The sequence below is a fragment of the Plecotus auritus genome (assembly GCF_963455305.1).
Source record: "Plecotus auritus genome assembly, chromosome: 7".
NCBI classification, from domain to species: Eukaryota; Metazoa; Chordata; class Mammalia; order Chiroptera; family Vespertilionidae; genus Plecotus; species Plecotus auritus.
The window spans coordinates 68,300,715-68,321,485 of NC_137774.1; the positions used below are offsets into that span (position 1 = coordinate 68,300,715).

The 20,771-nt window shown below is 53.6% G+C and overlaps 1 protein-coding gene across 3 annotated transcripts in view; it reads left to right on the top strand.

Moving 5' to 3' along the window:
• GSG1L (GSG1 like) overlaps positions 1–20,771 on the top strand; it is a 200,358-nt gene that overhangs the window by 150,724 nt on the left and 28,863 nt on the right. For all 3 annotated transcript variants that reach the window (XM_080682039.1, XM_080682040.1, XM_080682041.1), the window contains 2 exons: positions 6,130–6,241; positions 18,144–18,311. In XM_080682039.1, the coding sequence (XP_080538165.1) occupies positions 6,130–6,241; positions 18,144–18,311 (280 nt within the window). The remainder of the gene's footprint in view (positions 1–6,129; positions 6,242–18,143; positions 18,312–20,771) is intronic.

Here is a 20,771-nt window from a genome sequence, read left to right on the forward strand (position 1 = left end):
ACACCCGCCACCCTCCCCACCACCCACACCCTCCACCCTCTCCACCACCCACACCCGCCACCCTCCCCTGCCACCCACACCCGCCACCCTCCCCCGCCACCCACACCCGCCACCCTCCCCACCACCCACACCCGCCACCCTCCACACCACCCACACCTGCACCCTCCTGCTTGCTTGTATCTCTTCTTGGATATAAAAGGCATTTCACGCAAATACAGCCCAAAGGGGTCTACCACTCAGACATTTTCTTCATCTTAGTAAATGACATCATCATCTGCCCAGCAGCTCAAACCACAGCCTTTGAAGGTCCCTAGACTCCGGGTGGCCACGTCCGGCCCCTGGGCAGGTCCTGCGGACCCACCTTCACAGCCTGCCCAGGACCGCCAGCAAGTCCAGTCTCAGCAAGAGCAGCTGGGCTGGAGCACCCTCTCCACGGAGCCACCTCCTGGCCCGCCCCCTCCTCCCTCTTCACAGCGTAACCAGCATGATCTGAAATTAGACCCTCGCTTATACCCCGCCTGGTTCCCCACAGCGCATAGACTCCTCGCTGTGGTCCAAGGCGCCCTGGGGGCCCGGCCCTGCATGTCCACCTCCCCTTTCTCACTCTGTGGTGCCTTCTCTCCCTTCCCCGGACAGTAGGCTGTGTCCTGCCCCCTCCCCATACTCCTGTGGCTGCCTCCAGCCACCCACCCAGCCTCTGCTTCAGTGTCCCCTCCCCAGAAGGCCCTCCCTGACCTCCCATCCGCAGCAGCGGCCCTGGAGCTGCCTGGTACTTTGCTCCATCTTATCTTGACCACAGCCCTTCCCACTGCCTGGAATGTTCTTGTGAGATTATGGCTCACTGTCTGCCTCTCTTCCCTGGAACCGGAGGCCCGTGACAGCAGGACACAGCTGTCTCTCCCAGTGTCGCGCCCCCCCCCCCCCCCTGCCCCGAATAGTATCTGGGATGGGAATGACAAGTAAATACAGGAATGATGACTGACATTTGCTCTCTAAAGCTTTCGAATTTGGCCCCGTCCTAACTCAGTCCCATATCCCAGCCTAGACCTTTAACACCGGCCTGCTGCAACCAGCAGCCATCTATTCAGTCAACAAACACCGGTGAACACTCACGGCAAGCCAGGTGCCGGGGGTTCAGTGGCGAGCAAACCAGAACTAGTCTAGCACAGTGGTTGGCAAACTGCGGCTCGCGAGCCACATGCGGCTCTTTGGCCCCTTGAGTGTGGCTCTTCCACAAAATACCACGTGCAGGCGCGCACATACAGTGCGATTGAAACTTCGTGGCCCATGTGCAGAAGTCGGTTTTCGGCCTGGGCGAGTCTACTTTGAAGAAGTGGTTCTAATGCCGAGCCACACTCAAGTGGCCAAAGAGCCGCATGTGGCTCGCGAGCTGCGGTTTGCCGACCACTGGTCTAGCAGGTCTACACAGTGAACCTTGGGCATGCATGCATTCATGCATTCACTCATCCATCCATTCATTCAAGAAACACTTCTGTGGGGTTTATTATGTCAAGCACTGTTCTAAGTGCTTTTCAAGTATAAGCCGCATACCAATCTAGGAGGTAGGTGCTATTATGAACCCCATATTAGAGCTGAGGAAACTGAGGCACAGAAAGGGGAGGTCATACAGCTGGTGAGTGACAGAGTGGGACACTAGACGCTCTCTCTCACTTCGCTTCCCCCCTGCTTTCCTCCGGGCTCACCCCTGACCCTCCTGACGTTCTCTTACTTCTAGCCCCACCCCAGCCTCTCTTCCTCGGGGTAGCCAGTGAGGGCAGGGCTGGGGGTGCCACAGCTCTTCCAGCTCTGGGTTCTGGGTGGCACCGGGTGCAGCCCAGGTCTGAGCCCTGGCCAGCATCCCCCACTTCCTGCGTTCCCCAGGGTCCCCTCACCTAAGGCTGGGAGCTCCATTTAGGTGTCAAGAGGGAGGAGTCCCGAAGCCCAGGGAGGAGGGTTTACAGCTGTGACTCCTGGTGGGGTCCCCCGGGGAGCCTCTCGGCAGGAGAGCCTCACTCATTCAGTCGCCCCTAAGGGAGGAGGTCCCGTCACTCATCAAAATGCCATTGCTTAATCCAGAGGAGCTGAAAACGGTCCTTTCTGCTGAGGGTCGGTGACACATGTTGGTGGTCGGTGTGTGAGCTCCCAGAGAACATGGGCGGGGGGCGGACCTCCCAAGCGGAGTCTTTAAAATGCAATTCGAGAATCTCACCAATTGCAATTTCATTTATTGAATTTTCTTAAAGCATGGCCTTTCAGATTTGGGAATAAATGGATTCAATTGAGAAATCAATGCTTTCCTATAACAACAATTCAGAAAATTAATTACTCTGCCAGCAGGCTGGTCCAGCTCCTGGGTCCAGCTGAGAGTTCTTGCAGTAAAATGCTGTGCTGTCCCCCTGTCCTGATATAAGGAGGGGGTGTTCCCAGGACTGTTTTCGTTCGTTAGTGGATGCTTATTGGAGTGGCCAGTGTCTGCTACGGTCCCCATTTTATAGATGAGAAAACAAAGGCACTGAGAGATCAAGTAACTCAAAGAGCACTGGGCTGGCTCAGTGAGGAAGAAACCGAAGAAGCTGCAACAACCGAGGGTGAAGAGCAAGGTCCAGCCCTCAGGAAGGACTGGTGGGGGCTCAGGAAGGGGCCAGGTCCCGCCTCAGGGCAAAGCCGTAGGGAGGGGCAGTTGTAGAGGGAGTGAGCCCTGGGCAGCGGCTGACTGGGCCGTATGTTACATCATCAAAACAGTGCAGTGCTGACACGGGAACAGGAGCAAGCCAGGGAACAGATGCTGAGATAGGAGAGACTGGTGTCGAGGTGGGGCTTGGAATATGGTGTGACAGCGTCGTTTAAAATCAGTGGAGAGCCCAGCTGACGTGGCTCAGTGGTTGAGTGCTGACCTGTGAACCTGCAGGTCACGGTTTGATTCCTGGTCAGGGCACATGTCCCGGTTGCAGGATCAATCCTCAGCGTGGGGCGTGCAGGAGGCAGCCAATCGATGATTCTCTCTCATCATTGATGTTTCTATCTCTCTCCCTCACTTCATCTCTGAAATCAGTAAAATGTATTTATAAAATAAAATCAGTGGAGAAAGGTCGGATGATTCTCTAAGGGCTCAAAGCAATTAGTTATTCCTTTAAGAAAGTTAAGCTAGATCCTTACCGCACCCGTCACTAAGATAAATTCCAGAGGAATTAAACAAACAGCTGTAAGTACGTTAGAAAACTATAGGAGACTCTGTGTGTGGTGTTGGTTTTCTTAAGTCAGACACAGGAAGTAGAACCCAAAAAGAGAAAGGGATGGGTCTGACTACATCAGATACTAAAATGTATGACCAAAGCAGCTTTATTCACAATCACCCAAAACTGGAAGCAACGAAGATGCCCTTCAGCAGGTGATGGTAGATCAGCTGAGGTGCATGCAGACAGGGGAGCGTTATTCAGCACCAAACAGCAGTGAGCCAGCAAGACACGGAGGCACCGGGAATGCACATTGCTACGTGGAAGAAGCCCGTCTGAAAGGGCGACCTACTCTGTGATCCCAACAACCCCACGTTCCGGAAGAGGCAACACTACGGAGACAAAGAGAAGATCAGTGGCCGCCCGGGCTGGGAGGAGGGAGGGTGGGAGGGGGGTGGAGCACGGGGATTTTAGGGCCGGGAGCCTATTGGGCACAGGACTGGGGGTCCCTGTCACTATACAAGTGTCAAAACTCACAGCTCGTGCAGCACAAACAGTGAGCCAAATGTACACCGCAGATTCAGTTAGTAACAATGCCTCAAGCCCTGGCTGGTGTGGCCCAGTGGATAGAGCATCAGCCTGTGGACCAAAGGGTCCCAGGTTCGATTCAGGTCAAGGGCACATGCCTGCGTTGTGGGCTTGGTCCAACGAGCAGGAGGCAGACAATCAATGATTCCCTCTCTTCCTCTCCCTTGCTCTCTGAAATCAATAAAAATATATTTTAAAAAATAATGCCTCAATACTGGTTCATGAATTGTAACACATGAACCCCATTAACTGTGAGGCGGTGAGAGGGGGCGTATGGGAACTCTCTACTATCTGCTCCATTTCTCTGCAAACCTAAAGCTGCTCTAAAAATAGAGTCTAATCATAACCAAAGAGGCCTCTGTACGTGGGAAAAGACAGCAATAAACTATCTGTAGTCCATGCAGCAGACGGGATTAGTATCCAAGAATTCCTACCAAGTGATAATGAAAAAGAATTTTCCAAAGAGAAAGCTGACGCGGATACAGACAGGCATATCCATAGAAGAAGAAACAGAAATGGTTAATAAGCATGTGAAGATGCCCAACCTCACTAATAACAAGGGAAATATGAAACGTAAAGCAATGTCGGGGTTCCGTGTTTCCACGCAGTGGGCAAAATTGTCAGCGTTTTGTCATCTCAAGCATTGGCCCTCGAGGGTGTGGACGAGCCTTGTGGGAGGAGCTCATTGCAGCATTGCTTATAGAGCAAAAACCTGGAGGCAGCTTCAATGCCCTCAGTGGATGGAACACATTAAATATGGCACCTCATTATTAAGGCATCCCAAGCAAGTTCGCCAAAAACGGTGTCAAGTAAAAAACAAAGCTACCCGTAGGCTCGCCCCCTCGCCCCTGCCTTCCCACAGAGCCAAGGCCGAGGCAGGGCCGGCTCAGGATGGAGTCTCGGTGTCCTCAGGCCTGCCACAGAGAGCGCCAAGCCTCTGGGGCTCCTGACGGGACTCAGCACTTGTGTGTCACCTCCCCCGGATGCCCTGCCTCAGTGCCCCCAGCAGCCATGGAGGGCAGCCCTCACCTGAGGTCAGAGAGCAGGGGACGTGTCCACGTGAGGCTGACACAGCCCAGAGCACAGGCACCACCTCTGTCACCTCTGAGTCTCCCGTGCCCGTCAGGCCTGGCCAGGTGACTGGAAGGAGACACAGGTGTGCTGGAGCCTCGGCCGGAAGTTCCATGATCAGGGCCTTGCACTTCCAAGTGTTGTTGTGAAGATTAAAAGAGGCAAGAACGGAGGTGAAAGTCGGACCGGGTGCTTGGCCACAGTCAGTGCACACGCATCCCTGCCTCCCTCCTCTCGCCAGCGACCCCTTCCCTCTCAGTGCCCGTCGCTCCCTCTGCAAGTCAGGTCTGTGCAGTCAGCTGTGCAGCGAAGCACCGCGAGGCTCCCGTCGCCGCATCCACACGGGCGCCCCGGGTTCATCATAACCCGGCAGCGTATGAGCATGTCCAGTGGGCACCAGCACGGAGGCTCCTCGGTTTACCCCCCTCCGCTTGACTGTCACAGTCCTCATCCCGGAGCGGAAAGCGCTGAGGCTCAGAGGAGTGAGGTGCCCTGCCTAGGGCTGCGCGAGGAGACCTCAGACCGAGGCTCTCCCAGCCCGCGGGCTCAAAGACTTACCATGAGCCGCAGAAAAACACGCCATATTCCAACCACTACACACACACCACGCACAGACACGCACGCACACACAACACACATACAAGACAATACTTACTCCTGCTACATTTGGTGGGAGTGGATATTTCTATTCCATTCTGTTCTTTTCTTGGCAGTGCTGGTCCCAGTCCATGAAGTTCATTTCCTGACCCACTAGTCTACTGAGTTAAGACCTGAGGTTTGAAAAAACACTCTAGGCTCCTTCTCCCAAATGACCACCTCTCAGCAAACTACAGCCGGAGCTGACGCGCCCACGCCTGCGTTCCCACGCTGTCCACGCTCCTTTACGCTACAACGGTAGAGGCGCATAGCTGCAACAGGACCAGGTGGCTCGCAGGGCCTAAAACATTTCCTCATCTGGTTCTTAACAGGAAAAGTTGGCCCACCACACACAGATCTGACTGTCTCCTTGGCTTACATTTCTCCAGGCTGCCCTTTGCCCTCTGGCTCAAACGCCAGCTCTTCGGCCTCCCGTGTTCAGGTAGAAGGTGTTCATTGCAGCATTGCTTATAGAGAAAAAAACTGGAAGCAAAAATCTTGGACACTAATCCTGTCTGTTGCATGGACTACAGATGGTTTACTGCGACCGTCCTTCCCCGGGGGGCGGGGTGGGGGGTCCATGCTCTGCCCAGCACTCGCGGGCCCGTGGGGTGCACAAAGCCCCGCCTTGCTTCCTGACTCCTGCTCTGCTCCCCCACAGGCCTCCTGGGAATGGTCGCCCACATGATGTACACGCAGGTGTTCCAGGTCACCGTGAGCCTCGGCCCTGAAGACTGGAGGCCCCATTCCTGGGACTACGGGTGGTCCTTCTGGTAAGTGGCTTTGACCTCAGACACAAGAGGCCCAAGGCATGCTGGGACTTCAGCAGCTCAGCCCAGGTGGGGGACAGAGGGAAGGGGGGTGAGCCCGGAGTCCAAAGGGTGGGTGAACTCCGCCCCGTGGACCAGATCGGGCCCACTATCATTTTAATCAGCCTCAAGCTAAGAATGGTTTTTACACTTCTAAATTATTGGAAATAAATCAAAAGAAGAAGAATATTTTGTGAAATATGAAAATTACGTGAAATTCAAATGTATAGTGTCCATAAATAAAGTTTTATTGGGACACAGCCACGCGCATCATTTATATGTAGTCTACGGCTGCTTTCCCGCTACGGGGACAGAGGTTGAACGGCCCACAAAGCCTGAAATATTTACTGTCTGGCCCTTCACAGAGGAAGTTTGCCAGCCACTGTCTTAGAGGCTGTGGAGGTGGAGGTGGAAGCTGGCGAGACCTGAGGTGGGCGAGCCACGGAGGGTGCTGGGCGGTCCGATGGGTGCGAGGACCTCAGTGAGGGGCTCCAAACCTCAGAGCACGGTGTGTGAGAGGCAGAACCAGCCAGGATGCCTTTGCTTGTCCCTAGTTAAGTAAACAAGGGTTTGTATTAGTTCATGTAACTGAACGGTCCTTGGGGATCAGCAAGGGGGCTTGGCTTGTAACAAGAGAAACCCCGCCCACACTCGTCTGAGCAATAAGGACACACGGGTTCCTGAACATGGGGAGGGTAGCTGTGTGTGCACTTCAGGACACGTTTGACCAGAGTCGCTGACGCCAGGGCTGAGTCTCCCCTCTGTGGGCACCGAGCATTGCCCCCCACATGCTGACTCCACCCCTGGCCAGGCTTCCCTGTGGGGGGAGGGGTGAGGAAGCTCCTCCTTCACATACAGGGACAGTGGGGCTTCCCTTTCCCCAAAGTCGACTACAGTCCCTAGCCTCCCTCCCATGAGCCCAACTCAGGCCACTTCCTCTCTTGATCCACCACCATGACAGGGGGTGTCACGAGCTTATGGCTCAGCTTACCAGGCCCGTCTCTGGAGCTGGGAAGAAGTCAGACTCTCAAATGGCGAGCGAATGGCATGGATGCTGGGTGAGCTACCAAAATGCCTGCTTCAGGCGTGGCTGGATCCAGGTGATCAGCTGATTCCTTAGGAACTGTCATCCTCCCCCTCTTTTCTGCCTCCATTCCCTTCGTGTTGGTTTCATTCACAAGCTTTTCCCCGAGTGATGGCAAAAAGGGTCACCACGCTCAGTTCTAGGCGTTCATCCTACAAATGCAGCAATACCAGCAGAGAGAGGCCGTCTTCACACCCTTTCCAGGCCAGACTCTGGTTATGCCTTTTGCTGGCTTGGCTTAAGTCATGTGACCATCCTTCAACCAATGACTTAGACCCTGAGGAGACTGGACTGCTCTCATTGGTCTGGCCTGGGTCACATGGTATTGGCCCCACCCAAACCCTTGGACAGAGAGAGGAGGAGGGGCGGTCCCCCAGAGGAAACCTGGGGTGGGATGGGGGGCTGTTATCAGAAGGAGTATGTGCTGGAGAGACCTTGACTGTAGTTGCCCAGTGCACAGGGGTTAGGTCTGCCTCTGGTGGCTGAGGCCATTTATCCACTTGGTCATTCAACATGTACTCACTGAGCACTACGGGGCCAGCCACTCTCCTGGCGGGGTGTGTGTGTGTGTGTGGGGGGGGGTGGACAGCAGTGCCAGGACAGCATTGCAACTGCATTGAGACGAGTGAACTGTGTGCTCTGTGCAATGATGTGGACTCTCCTGGGGGGGCGGGGGTGGGCGTGGGGAGGTCACCACGCACCACGGTGGGAACACAGAGAAGGCGTCACTCTGGAGGATTTGGTCAGGTGCTGGCAGAGGAGGGATGGACAGTGAGCCGGGATGGGGAACGGCAGACGGGCAGTGAGCACGCACCTCAGGGAAAGGTGGTCGGCTGTCAGGAAGAGCAATGACTGAGACAAACCCCAGTGCAGACGCTGGGGACTCCTGATACATCCCCCCTCTCCCCTGCATGGCTCTGCCCCCTTAAAGGGACCCTGGCCCATCGACACCATCCCTGATGCCCTTTAAGGAGACCCATGGCAGCAGAACCAGCTAAAGCTCTGACTGCCTTTACCCATCCCTCCTTTCCCACCAGCATCTCCTCCTTAGACCCTGACCTTGGGAGGCAGTCACCCTGCGTGAGAGAAGGAGACAGGAGGGGAGAGGACATTTGTGGGTGTTGATTCCGTGCAGTGAGCACAGGTGTCATCCCAGCCGTGCTGGGAGCGGGCACCTGGTGGAGTGACTGAGGCAGGAGAGCCGCAGTGAGGCGTCCAGGGGACCCCCTGTGAGTGGCAGCGCTGGGGCGGGCCCAGGTGGAGGGGGAGCTCCAGAGCCCCTGCTTTCAGCCCCCGTGTGCGGCTGGTGAGATGATGGGGATAGACACGGCTCCTGTGCGCCTAGCGCACTGTGTGACGGGCAAACGCTCTTCTGATGTTACCGCTATTGATCTGAGATGTAACACGGACAATAACCCCGTTTGCATATGTGGAAGCTGAGGCTCAGAAAGCTTAGGTCACTGGCCCAGGATTCTGAACCGCCTCCTCCCACCGGCCTCTTTCCCGAAGCCCCTGGCTCTCCACCCTGCACTCGGCGCCCAGACCTGAGCCTGCTGGAGTCAGCCATGAGCACCTTTTCCCGCTGAAGCTGAGTCTCCTGCCCGGCTCCTCTGCTCCTCCAGGGCTGCACACGGCCCCCTCCCCCCGCAAGGGGCAGTGAATTCCCATGACTTATTTAAGACGGGCCAATGGTAGCGCCTCTTAGGGCTGACCCATTTCTCCTTGTCACCGAGGCCCACAAGATGGACCAGCCGGCTTTTCATGCCTCGCATCTGGGGCCTTGCAGGGCCTTGCGGTGTCATCTTTCTAGTTTAATATGTGTGAGGCCATTTGTCACAATTCTGGCCCCAGAGCCCTAGGCGGCCGCGAGGAGACCGGCTCCAAGGCAAGACAGCACTGGCCTCTGTCCCGGGCCCAGTGGGAAGAGCAGACTGTGGGCGCCAGCTTCCAGGAGGGACGCTGCTCAAGAAGGTGAAGGTGCAGGTTAGGAGTCTGACCGAACCCAGTTAGCTAGGCCTCACTCACGCCACTGTGCAGTGCTGGGCGAGGGGGCAGGGGGCAGGCTGGCTGAGGGGTGGCCTCTAAAGCAGATCCTGCCTCTGACCTTCGCCTGCTGTGGACCCTGGCCAAGGCACGCCCCTCCCGAGCCTCAGTGCCCGCAGCTGAGACAGGGGACGGCCTGAGTGCACCACGTGGAGCCCTGTGCGCAGTGCTGTGTTCTCTGCGGATGCATAACCCGTCACACATGGAAATTCATGATGATCTCTCACGGTTCCATGGTTGACTGCGCTCAGCTTGGGGGCCTGGCGTGGGGCCTCCCGTGACGCCTCAGACGGATGTTGGCGGTCCGGGCATCCAGATGGCCCCTGGCAGCGCTGGCAGGAGGTGCGGCGGGTGCCGGGGGCTGTCAGTGGAGCGGCTGCCCCAGCACGGTGTCTGGGCCCCCGTGGGGAGCAAGTGTTCCCAGAGATCCAAGCAGAAGCTACAAGTTTATCTTATAGCCTTGCTCCGGAAGTCACAGGGTCCCTTGTGTGCATTCTCTTGCTCACGAGCAAGTGACGGGGCCAGATTCAAGGAGGAGGGGCTGCACAGAACCCCAGCCCCGGAGAGGTGGCTCATGGCCTTCGTTGCACACAAGCTACCACCAGGACTACGGGAAGTCATGCCCGTGGGCACACAGCACGGGGATCGTGCCCGGGGAATGTGGCATTAAGCCAAGCAACAGCCCCTCGGAGCCTCAGCGCCTCCTCTCTGGAGGAGGAGTCATGGTAGTCATGGTAGCACAGTTTCCGGGGGGACTGCTGTGAGGACTGTGGGGGCCACGCTCCTCCAGTGCTTGTGCACAGTGTGTGCTCGACGAGGGGCAGCGATTACACACGTGGTAGTGACATTGGGCCTTAGGTAACGCCATTCTTGCCTGTTGAGAGTCATGTGACCCACATGTCCAGGAGCATGTAATCCAATGGTGAGCAGCCCTCCTCCCTGGCTCCCCAGGCTCCACCCCCACCCCCGCCGGACTTGCTGCTCGCCTTAGCCCCAGAACGTCAGTGTTTGGTTAGGACCCAGTCCTGGCTGCTGTCTCCCCTCACTCCCCGACCGCCTCCTTTGGCCCTGCCTGAGCTTTGGGACCCCATCCCCACCCTGAGCGCCTGGCCCTCCAGCCTCCTTCCCGCCCGCTCCTGGCAGCTCTGAGTCTCAGCTCTCTCCAGGTCTCCCTGTGACCATGCCAAGGCAAGCCCCCTCCCCAACCCCTGGGAGCAGGATGAAACTAAGCTTGGTGCCACCGGCTCTGTGCCAGACCCAGTGGGAGACGCTTTCCAAGCCTGAGCTGGATAGTCCTGGCGTTGACGCCCACGGAGGAGGTACCAGGCCCACTGGCTGGACCAGGGCACAGCCTCCGAAAAGACAAAGGCCAAGTCACACCATTGGCCTCAGAGGCTGCAAACAACTAGTCACTTTGTGCTTCTGTTCTGCACTTGGTCAACATGGAGATGGATGGGAAAAGGGCCCTCTCACCCCAGCACACACAGTGAGACCCTGAGCATTCCTGCTGAAGACTGAGGGTGGGACATGGTGGCATAGATGAGCTAGAAGCACAGAGAGGTGAAGCAATCTGGCCAGGTCACACAGCATTAGAGTAGCACGTTGGGCCAGGTCCCGGGAGGGTGGTGCCTCTCCGTTTGCTTTTGGAGCCCCATCTGTGTGGAGTGCAGTGGCTTCACTGCTACCTCTTTCCTTCCCGCCCCTGCCCCCCCTTACAGGCTGCCCCATTCTCTCTGCTGGGCTTAGCTGGCATTTCAGCATATTGATCCCCTGAACGGGTTGGTGATGGGAGGTGTTTGCTGCTGTGACCTTAGAAGATCCTTGGCCCCAAAGAGCCATTGGAGAGGGTGTTCGCTTGTGTCACCACTAAATGGTTGTATGGTCAGCAGGAAGCTCTGGCTCTTCCTCATCTCCCCTGAGGCGGGTGACCCTGGCCTCCTTTTCTCTAAGACCAGGCTGGGTTAGGAGAGATGTGGCTGCCCATGAGGACCCTGCTGGCCGTGGATGGACTAGCCAGGCTCCAGACCTGCGGTCATCAGCTCCTGATCCCATCAGTTGGGCACTCAGGGTGGCCTGGACACCGGTGCTCTGCGCAGTGGCCCTGCGCCTGTCCGGCCTGCAGGTGAACTAGGGCTGGCTAATCAGTGATCAGTCAGTCTTCCCGCTGAGCAGGGCCTGGGATGGGCTTCATGGCATCCATGTGTCTCTGAGTCTGCTCCCCCAGCGTCCCCGGCCCTGCCCTCAGCTCTCAGATGATAGATTGGCTGACAGCCACCCCTCCGCCCCTGCCCTCTCCTCCCCACAGTGTCCACTCTGCTCTTGGCTCAAAACACCAGGCCACCCACCACGTACCCGATGGCACCAGCTCAGAAGTGCAAGCTGCAAACACCAGCAGGTGTTCTGGCCCCGAAGGTTTTCACACTGTGCCCTGGGTGGGTGCCACTCCCCCTCCCTGCTTGGGTGGTATCAGAGGAGTAGTGGAGTCAGGATTTTCCCCACTGCCCATTGGTGATGAGGCTACCCCCTCCCTTGGTGCCAGCGGAGGCCACTGGAGAGAGCAATGAGGCTGGTGGGGTCTGCAGAGACCTAAGGGGCCAGAGCTCCACCCTGCCCAGCAGTAATAAAAAAAAAAATCTTCCCACCTGGGTCAGTGAAAAGTGCCTCAAGGACCCCTGGGACTATCACAAAAGATCTAGCCTTGGAGTTCTAGGAGAAGAGAGGAGGACCAAAGCACTCAAAGGAATAATGGCTGAACACTTCCCCCAAATTTTAAAAGGTACAGAGTTAAGAAGCGGAGTGAATCTCCAAACAAGATAAACGCAAAGATATCCATGCTTCATAGTCCAACTTAAAGACTAAAGCCAAAGAAAACAAAATATCGAAAGCAGCAAGAGAGAAACAGTACCTTAAGCATAGAGAAGATTAATCTAAGTGAGGGTGGGTTTTGCCATCAGAAACAATGGAGGCTAGAAGGAGGTGGCACGGCATGTTTCAAGTGCTGAATGAAAAGAGCGGTCAATTCAGCATTCTGTTTCTAGGAAAAATATCCTCCAGGAAAGGGAAGGGAAAATCAAGGCATTCTCAGGTGGAGGAAAACTAAAAAAAAAAAAAAAAAAGAGTTGCCAGCAGTCTTACCCTAAAAGAAGGGCGAAAGGAGTTCTCTAAACAGAAAAAAAAAAATTATTTTTAAAGAAGCAATCTTGGAACAGCAGGAAAGAAGAAAGAAAATTGTACTTTCCTCTTGAGTTTTCTAAATAGAGGGGAACTTTCACCTGGCTGATGTGGCTCAGTGGTTGAGAGCTGACCTATGAACCAAGAGGTCACCAGTTCTATTCCCAGTCAGGACACATGCCCGAGTTGCAGGCTCGATCCTCAGGGGGTGTCGGGGGGGGAACCTATCAATGATTCTCTCTCATCATTGATGTTTCTCTCTCTTGCTCTTTCTCCATTCCTCTCTGAAATCAATAAAAAAACAAAAAATATTATTTAAAAAAATTTAACAAAGAGGAACTTTTAAAATTTGGTAAAAAGACCCCACCTAAATACCTACAGCTAACATCATACTCAATGGTGAGGATCAATGCTTTCTATCTAAGACTGGGAACATCACTCATACTCCATGTACTGCTTGAGGCTCTTGCTTGTGCAATAAGACATGAAAAGTAAATAGAAGGCATACAGATTGGAAAGGAAGAAGTAAACTATATCTGTTTGCAGGTAACATGGTTGTCTATGCAGACAAATCTAAGAAACCTACATGTAAAAAAAATGCCTAGCCCAAGCCAGCATGGCTCAGTGGTTGAGCATTGACCTATGAACCAGGTGGACATGGTTTGATTCCTGGTCAGGGCACATGCCCAGGTTGCAGGCTCCATCCCCAGTGTGGGGTGTGCAGGAGGCAGCTGATCAATGATTCTCTCTCATCATTGATATTTCTATCTCTCTCTCTCCTTCTCCCTTCCTTTCTGAAATCAATAAAAATATTTTTTTTAAATGCCTAGACCTAATAAATGAATTCAGTACTATCTCAGGATACAAGATTAAACTATGAAAATCTATTATCCTATATAATAATCCTATATAATAAAAGAGTAATATGCAAATCGACCAAATGGCAGAACAACCGAAATGCCTGTGGCCCCTCGCCCCAGCCAGCCTGCCCCCCAGGGTCTCCATCGGGGTGGGCCAGCTGGACCCCACCAGTGCACGAATTCATGCACCAGGCCTCTAGTATTCTGTAAGCTAGCAATGAACAGTTGGACAAAGCTAAATATACAATACCATTTACACTGAAACAAGTGAAATACATAGTAATAAATCTAACAAAATATCTTCAGGATTTGGAGGCTGAAAACTACAAAATGCCAATGAAAGACGATCTAAATAAATGTAGAGATATACCATGTTTATGATAAAGATGTCAATTCCCCACAAGTTCATATACAGGTTTAATGCAATTCCTATTAAAATGTCATTGTAATTTCTTATAGATATAGACAAGATTATGATAAAATTTATTAACAATGGCAACATTTCCTACCTGGTTTGGCTCACTGGATAGAGCCTCAACCTGAAACTAAAGGGTCCCAGCTTCAATTCCAGTCAAGGGCATGTATCTCAGTTGCAGACTCAATCCCCAGCCCCAGTCAGGATGCCTGCGGGAGGCAACCAATCGATTTGTCTCTCTCAAATCGATGTTTCTCTCTCTGTGTCTTTCCCCCTCCCTTCCACTCCCTCTAAAAATCAATGGAAAAATATTCTCGGGAGAGGATTAGCAACAACAACAAATGAATGGCAAATTAAATAGCTAACACAATTTTGAAAAAGAAGAAAAAGTGGGAGGAATCAGTATACCCAATTTCAAAATTTATTGTATAGCTACAGTAATCAGACTGTGTGGTGTTGGTGGGGAGATAGACACCCAGATCAATGGAACAGAATGAAGAATCCAGAAATAGACCCACACAAATATGCCCAACTGGTTTTTGACAAAGATGCAAATTCATTCAGTGGAGGTGGGAATAGCCTTTCAACAAATGGTACTGGAGCTATTAGAAATTCATAGGCAAAAAAAAAAAAAAATCATTCTTGATCTACACTTCATATCCTGTATAGAATTTAACTCAAGATGCATCATAGACTTAAATTAAAAATATAAACTTATAAAATTTTTAGAAAAAAATAGGAGAAAAATCTTTGGGATCTAGGCAAAGAGTTCTTAGACTTGACATCAAAAGCACTGAAAAAAAATGATAATTGGATTTCATCATCATTAAATCCTTTTGCTCCAGGAAGGACCTTGGTAAGGGGTTGAAGACACAAGCTGCGAACGGAAAGAAAATATTTGTAAACCACATATCTGATGAAGGACTGGTCTGCAGGCTGTATAAACACGCTCAGAACGCAACAGAAAACAACAACAATGACAAAGGGGTCAGAAAATAGGAGCAGACATTTTGCCAGAGACGATTCACAGACGGCAAGTCAGCAAATGAAAAGATGCTCAACACCATTAGCCATGAGGGCCACTCGGTGAGAGCCACAGGGAGATGCCAACACATGTCCCCCAGAGCAGCTCAGGTTGAAAACACGACAGGCCTGGCTGGGGTGGCTCAGTTGGCTGAGCATCGTCCCGTGCACTGAAAGGTCACCTCTCTCAAAAAAAAAAAAAATAAATAAAATAAAATAAAAAATGAACATATTGGAAAATAAATAAATAAATAAATAAACAAACAAATAAATAAATAAATAAATAAAATTTTAAAAAATAATGACACCACCAAATGCTGGTGCAGATGTGGAGAAACTGATGCATATAAAGGAACATGATGTTAAACACACAACTTGCATGACTCTCCAGGGGATTATTCTGTATTCCACACATACTGTGTGAGCCTATTCCATAATATTCTTGAAATGATACAATTATAGGAAGGAAGAACTGATTAGTGGTCGCCAGAGGTTGGGAGGAAAGTGGGTGTGGCTATGCAATGCACCTGGCGGGGCCCCTGTGGCAGGATATGTTTGCCGCTGGCTGTCCCTGGTGTCTGCGGGGACCCTGGCCCACACCGCACGGGATTTGCAAGATGTCACCGCTGGGGAAACTAGGGAGAGGGTACATGGGTCTCTCCGCATCATTTCTCACAGCAGCGTGTGAACCTGTAATTACCTGGACATTAAAAGTGTAATTTAAAAACCTGGAATAATAAGTCAGAGGGGAAAAGCCACAAGAGGACAGACTGGGGGAAGGCTGTGAGGAAATCCACGGCATGGTCTCCTCCTCCCGCTGGGCATCCGCGTGGGGAGCTGGACCCCATCATAGGTAAGATCCCTGGCCCTAAGGCCCAGACATTCACCTTCAAATGAACGTGTGCAGAAAGGGGGATTTATAGGAAGTAATTGTAGAAGAACTTTGGTTGCCACTGACAGAAACCCAATTCCTTAAGGAAAAAAAAGTCCGAAAAAGGAATTTGGGTTCCCACACCTGGAAAGCCCAGGGATACTGCTTAGCTCAGGGATCTGGTCCTTTCTCCTTTCTTCATTCTCAGGGACTGGGTGCTGGGACGGTCCCCAGGAGCTCCTGCTCAAATCCCGCTCAGGGTGAAAGCTGAGCTCTGTTTCCTGGTACCTCAGCAGCAGTCCTGGGGGTCCACGGACAAACAGCAGTGCAGTGAATGCCTGGGGTGGTGGTGGCGGGGCTGGGTGGAGAGGGTTAATGGGGGATAAAGATCTTTATTTTTAAAGTCCTATGGGTGAGTCTCAGCCTGACTTGGGCGTCACATGCCCATCCTGAGCCAATTACTGTGGCCAAAGGGAAGCAACACTCTCATTGGCCAGGCCTAGGTCATGTGCTCACTCCTAAAGGCTGGGGGTGAGGCCAGCCCCACACAAACCACATGGCCCGAGAGGAGGTGGGGAGTGGTCCCTTAACAGAGTGGATGAGGGTCGGGCTAAAACCAACATATGTATACCTATGGGATCCCAGGAAAAAGCCTGCTTCTTCTTTCTCCATCCTCAGGTTCTTTTTTTGTTTTTTAAAATATATTTTTATTGACTTCAGAGAGGAAAGAGAGATAGAAACATCAATGATGAAAGAGAATCATTGATTGGCTGCCTCCTGCACAGCCTACACTGGGGACCAAGCCTGTAACCTGGGCATGTGCCCTCCCAGAATCGAACCATGACCTCCTGGTTCATAGGTCAATGCTCAACTACTGAGCCACATGGGCCGGGCCATCCTCAGGTTCTGAATTTCCATCCCTCTAGTTCAGACATCCCAGCTTGAACTAGAATCTTGAGGAAGGATTATCTGATTAAACAGCTTTGGTCAGACATCCAGCCCTTATCCAATCATCTGTGACCAGGGGGTGGAGTCACCTGCTGGACCCTTGGTGGGCTGGGCGGTTCTCAGAGGGTCCAGGCTGGCGCCCCACAGCTGTCTGTTACAGATCGTCGGAGCTCCTGGGAGATCTACATTAGCTCCTTATCATGAAAGGACGGGGGAGCCCTTCAATGGGTTTGGCAGTAAGGGGCAGATGATGGTTGTGGATCCTGGGAGAAAGGCCGAATCCTCACATTGCTCCATGCTTTCCTCTGGGTGCTCTGAGGCTGACAAGCGAGGAGCAGTGGGCGTGGGAGGCGGGCCACACTCACTCTGAGGAATGAGTGGATGGTGAGAGGCCCTATGGGTTGGCAGCAGGAGAGGCTGGAGGCTCAGGGACAGAGCAGGGTTGGCAGCAACAAGACAGAGCCCCTGATTTGGAGGAAACCGGTCATCAAGACAGAGACTGGGACAGTGACCGGAAACCAGACCAAGTGTGACTACAGCAAGGCCGGAACCCCCGGTTATAAATGTCACTGCGGTATGGTCAGAGGACTCAGGCGGGAGGCATTTCTAGAATGGGCACTGGCTTGGAGAAGACGGCAGTTGGCCCCACACCACCTTCCCTTCTTCCCAAATGTGGGGTGCGGGGGCACAGATCCTCTAGCTCTGGCCGCTCAGCACACACACCAGGTGGGCTCAACCAAGACCCCAGTGTGCAGGGGGTACACGTGGAGCGCTAGTTCAGTATAATTTAATCTCAGAGGGAGAGCTGGGAGTCAGATAGAAGCGGGCAGGGAAAATGGTGCTAATCGCAATGGTAGTCATACTAGCCAGCCTTTCTGGAACATGAACTGCGTGCAGCTCTATTCTAAGAGCCTACCGGGCCATCTGCTTTCGTCTTTGCAACCACACTGTGAGGTGTGGCTACTGTGATGCCCACTAAAACGGATGCGAGGACTTTGAGGCCGAGAGGTAAGCATCTTGCCCAAGGTCACACAGGAACACGGGTCATTCAGCTCTTACAGGGGCCAGCTTTCAGGGTTTCTGCTCCCATCTATTCTCATCATCAACTTCAACTCATCTCCTCGAATTTCCTTGCTCCAGCATCCCAACCCCCCTCCACAAACCCTTCCTCGTCGGTGTTGGCTCAGACCCAGCATGAGTGACGCTGTCTGAGTCTGTGGTACCTCGCCCTGTGTCAGCCCCTGCATCTTGCCTCCGAGGAATGAGCTCGGCCATCTCTGCGTCACCACATGCAGATAATGCTGCTCCCACCCCAGGCCTCGAGGGGGCAGGACCACGTCTTGTTCTTCGCCAGGCGGCACCTGCTTAGGTCTGGCCCCGGAGAGGCAGCGAGCAGGGGAGCGGCGCCTGGGGATGGGGGTTCACGGGCACCTCTCTCCTGTCTCCCGCAGCCTGGCGTGGGGCTCCTTTACCTGCTGCATGGCCGCCTCCGTGACCACACTCAACTCCTACACCAAGACGGTCATCGAGTTCCGCCACAAGCGCAAGGTGTTTGAGCAGGGCTACCGGGAGGAGCCGACCTTCATAGAGCCCGAGGCCATCAAGTACTTCCGGGAGAGGTCAGTGCACGCGGGCACCTCTGGCCCAGGGCCTGGCCTCGTGGCTGCAGGGCTCCTGGCAAAACTGGACTGAGCGGTCTGCCGGAAGTGCGGGGGGCGGTGGAAGGGCAGGTTGGGTGAGGCACAGTTTGGACTCCACGATGTCAGAACATCTGGGACGTCTTCATGTTTATGGGCCATGTGACTGCCTTGAGCTTAGGCAATCAGAGCCTGAGTGAGCGGGAAGGGGGTCAAGTTGGAGCGTTTGCCTTTGGCTCCAGGCTTCATAGAACCAAGGTGGGGGCACACAAAGGTGGAACCAAGGTCTCCATCCTGGACTCGGTCACAGCACTGCGTGCGAAGAGGACCCAGCAGGGGGGTTGGTGACGGCTGCTGGCGGAGGGCTCCTTGAGGCCAGAACCAAACCTGATGACCTGAGTCCTCGGTGTCTGCTGGGAATAGGGGCGGTGACAATAAATGGTGGGTGGATGGTAGAATGGTTGGTTGGATGGACGGATGGATGCATGTATGCATGGATGGATGATGGATGGATGGATGATGGGTGGACAGATGCATGGATAATGGATGATTGGATGGATGATTGGATGGATGCATGCATGCGTGGGTGGATGATGGATGGATAGATGCATGGATGATGCATGGATGATGGATGGATGATGGATGGATGCATGCGTGGGTGGATGATTGGATGGATGCATTGATGGATGGATGCATGCATGGATGATGGATGGATGCATGGATGGATAGATGCATGGATAATGGATGATTGGATGGATAGATGCATGGATGATGGATGCATGCGTGGGTGGATGCATGCGTGGGTGAATGATTGGATGGATGCATGGATGGATGATGGATGGATGGATGCACGGATGACAGATGATTGGATGGATGATTGGATGGATGCATGCATGTGTGGGTGGATGATGGATGGGTGGACGGTTAGTGTATTTCCTGGGACCACCTCCTAAATAAGCTATTTTACCAAAATTCTTATCACGGAGTTGGTTTCTGGGGAGTGATTGGACAAGCACTAATGCTTTTCAGTTGCAGGGAAGCGAAAGACCCCCAGGACTGAGTCTGAGGAGGAAAAGGGGGATGGAGGCTGTGGGGCTGGGCAGTGTTGAGGAGGTGGACTCTGCTGGGCTCATGGAAGGCTTCAATCCAAGGACTCACATGGTGTGGCCTCACAGGGACCTCTCTCTGACTTACAGATGCCATTGTCTCCCTGCCACACGGCCTCCTTTCTGTTCCTTGAACACTGCAAGCTCAACCCTACCTCAGGGCCTTTGCACCTGCTGTGTCCCTGCCTGGAATACTCACCTGGATGGCTCACTCAGGCCTCTGCTCAGTGAGGGCTTCCTTAATCAGTTGGTCTAAATTTGCACACCCCCAAACATCCTGTCTTAGTCACTCTTCAGCCCACTGCTATTTTTCGATAGCACTGATACAATCTAACATTATTCTGTTTGTTATCTGTTTGATAGTTTGCAGGCTGAGCTCCATGAGACAGGGCTTTGCTGTTTTGTCACTGTATTCTGAGCACCTAGAACCGGGCCAGGTACCTAGGAGGCGCTCATCAAATTTTGTGTGTGGGGCATCGACAGAATTCTTCTCTTTGGAGACCTCAGCCCTGACTGCCTCATGCCCTTTCAGCTCAAGCCCCTCCATCGTTGAGCCGATTTAGCACCCAGCACCCCCCACACCAAGTCCCCGGTCAGGTGTTCTGATCCAGGCCAGTGAGCTGTGGCCAGGGAGGTCAGGCTGACCGGGCACATGGGCTGCCTTGCCCACAGCTGTGGCCAAAGCATGTCCACTAGGAAGGGGGCAATGGATGGCATAGACAGGACCCAGGGCGGGCACTCAGGAACGGCTATAGAAGCCACGTGAGCGGCCCGATGTCTGAACCCGCCCATTAGCCCGGAAGCAGTTGTCCCCTCGGCTGTGGAGAGCCTGGGACGTCCGTGGGAAGCCTTGTTCTGCTGATGCAGAAAGCAGGACCGCTTAGTACCCAGAAGCTCCGCTTGCTGGTGCCCCCGTTCGAATGGTCCCAGCGACGCGGGAGATGGCTGCTTCCAGTGTACGTGCGGAATATCACCTCACTCATTCACAGTGCGAACGTTATGCAGGGGTTCATCAGACTTTACTTCCCTCCTTCTCGGGGGGAGCGTTTCAGCTTAGCTGGGCTGTTCTGATTTTCTCTCTGTGTGTGTGTGTGTGTGTGTGTGTGTGTGTGTGTGTGTGTGTGTGCGCCTTCCCTGCCAAGAGCTCAGAGCACACGGACAGACCTCTGCAAGGTTTGCAGGTGGCCCAGAAGCGGGGCTGGAACTCTGCGTGGCCAGCATCCCCCAAACCGCAGCGGGACACAGAGAGGAGAGCCACGGTCCCACTTGCCCACATTTTCTTCTTGAGGGACAGGGGTGCTGTAGGGGGTGGGGGTGGAGGCCCCTGACCTTTGTT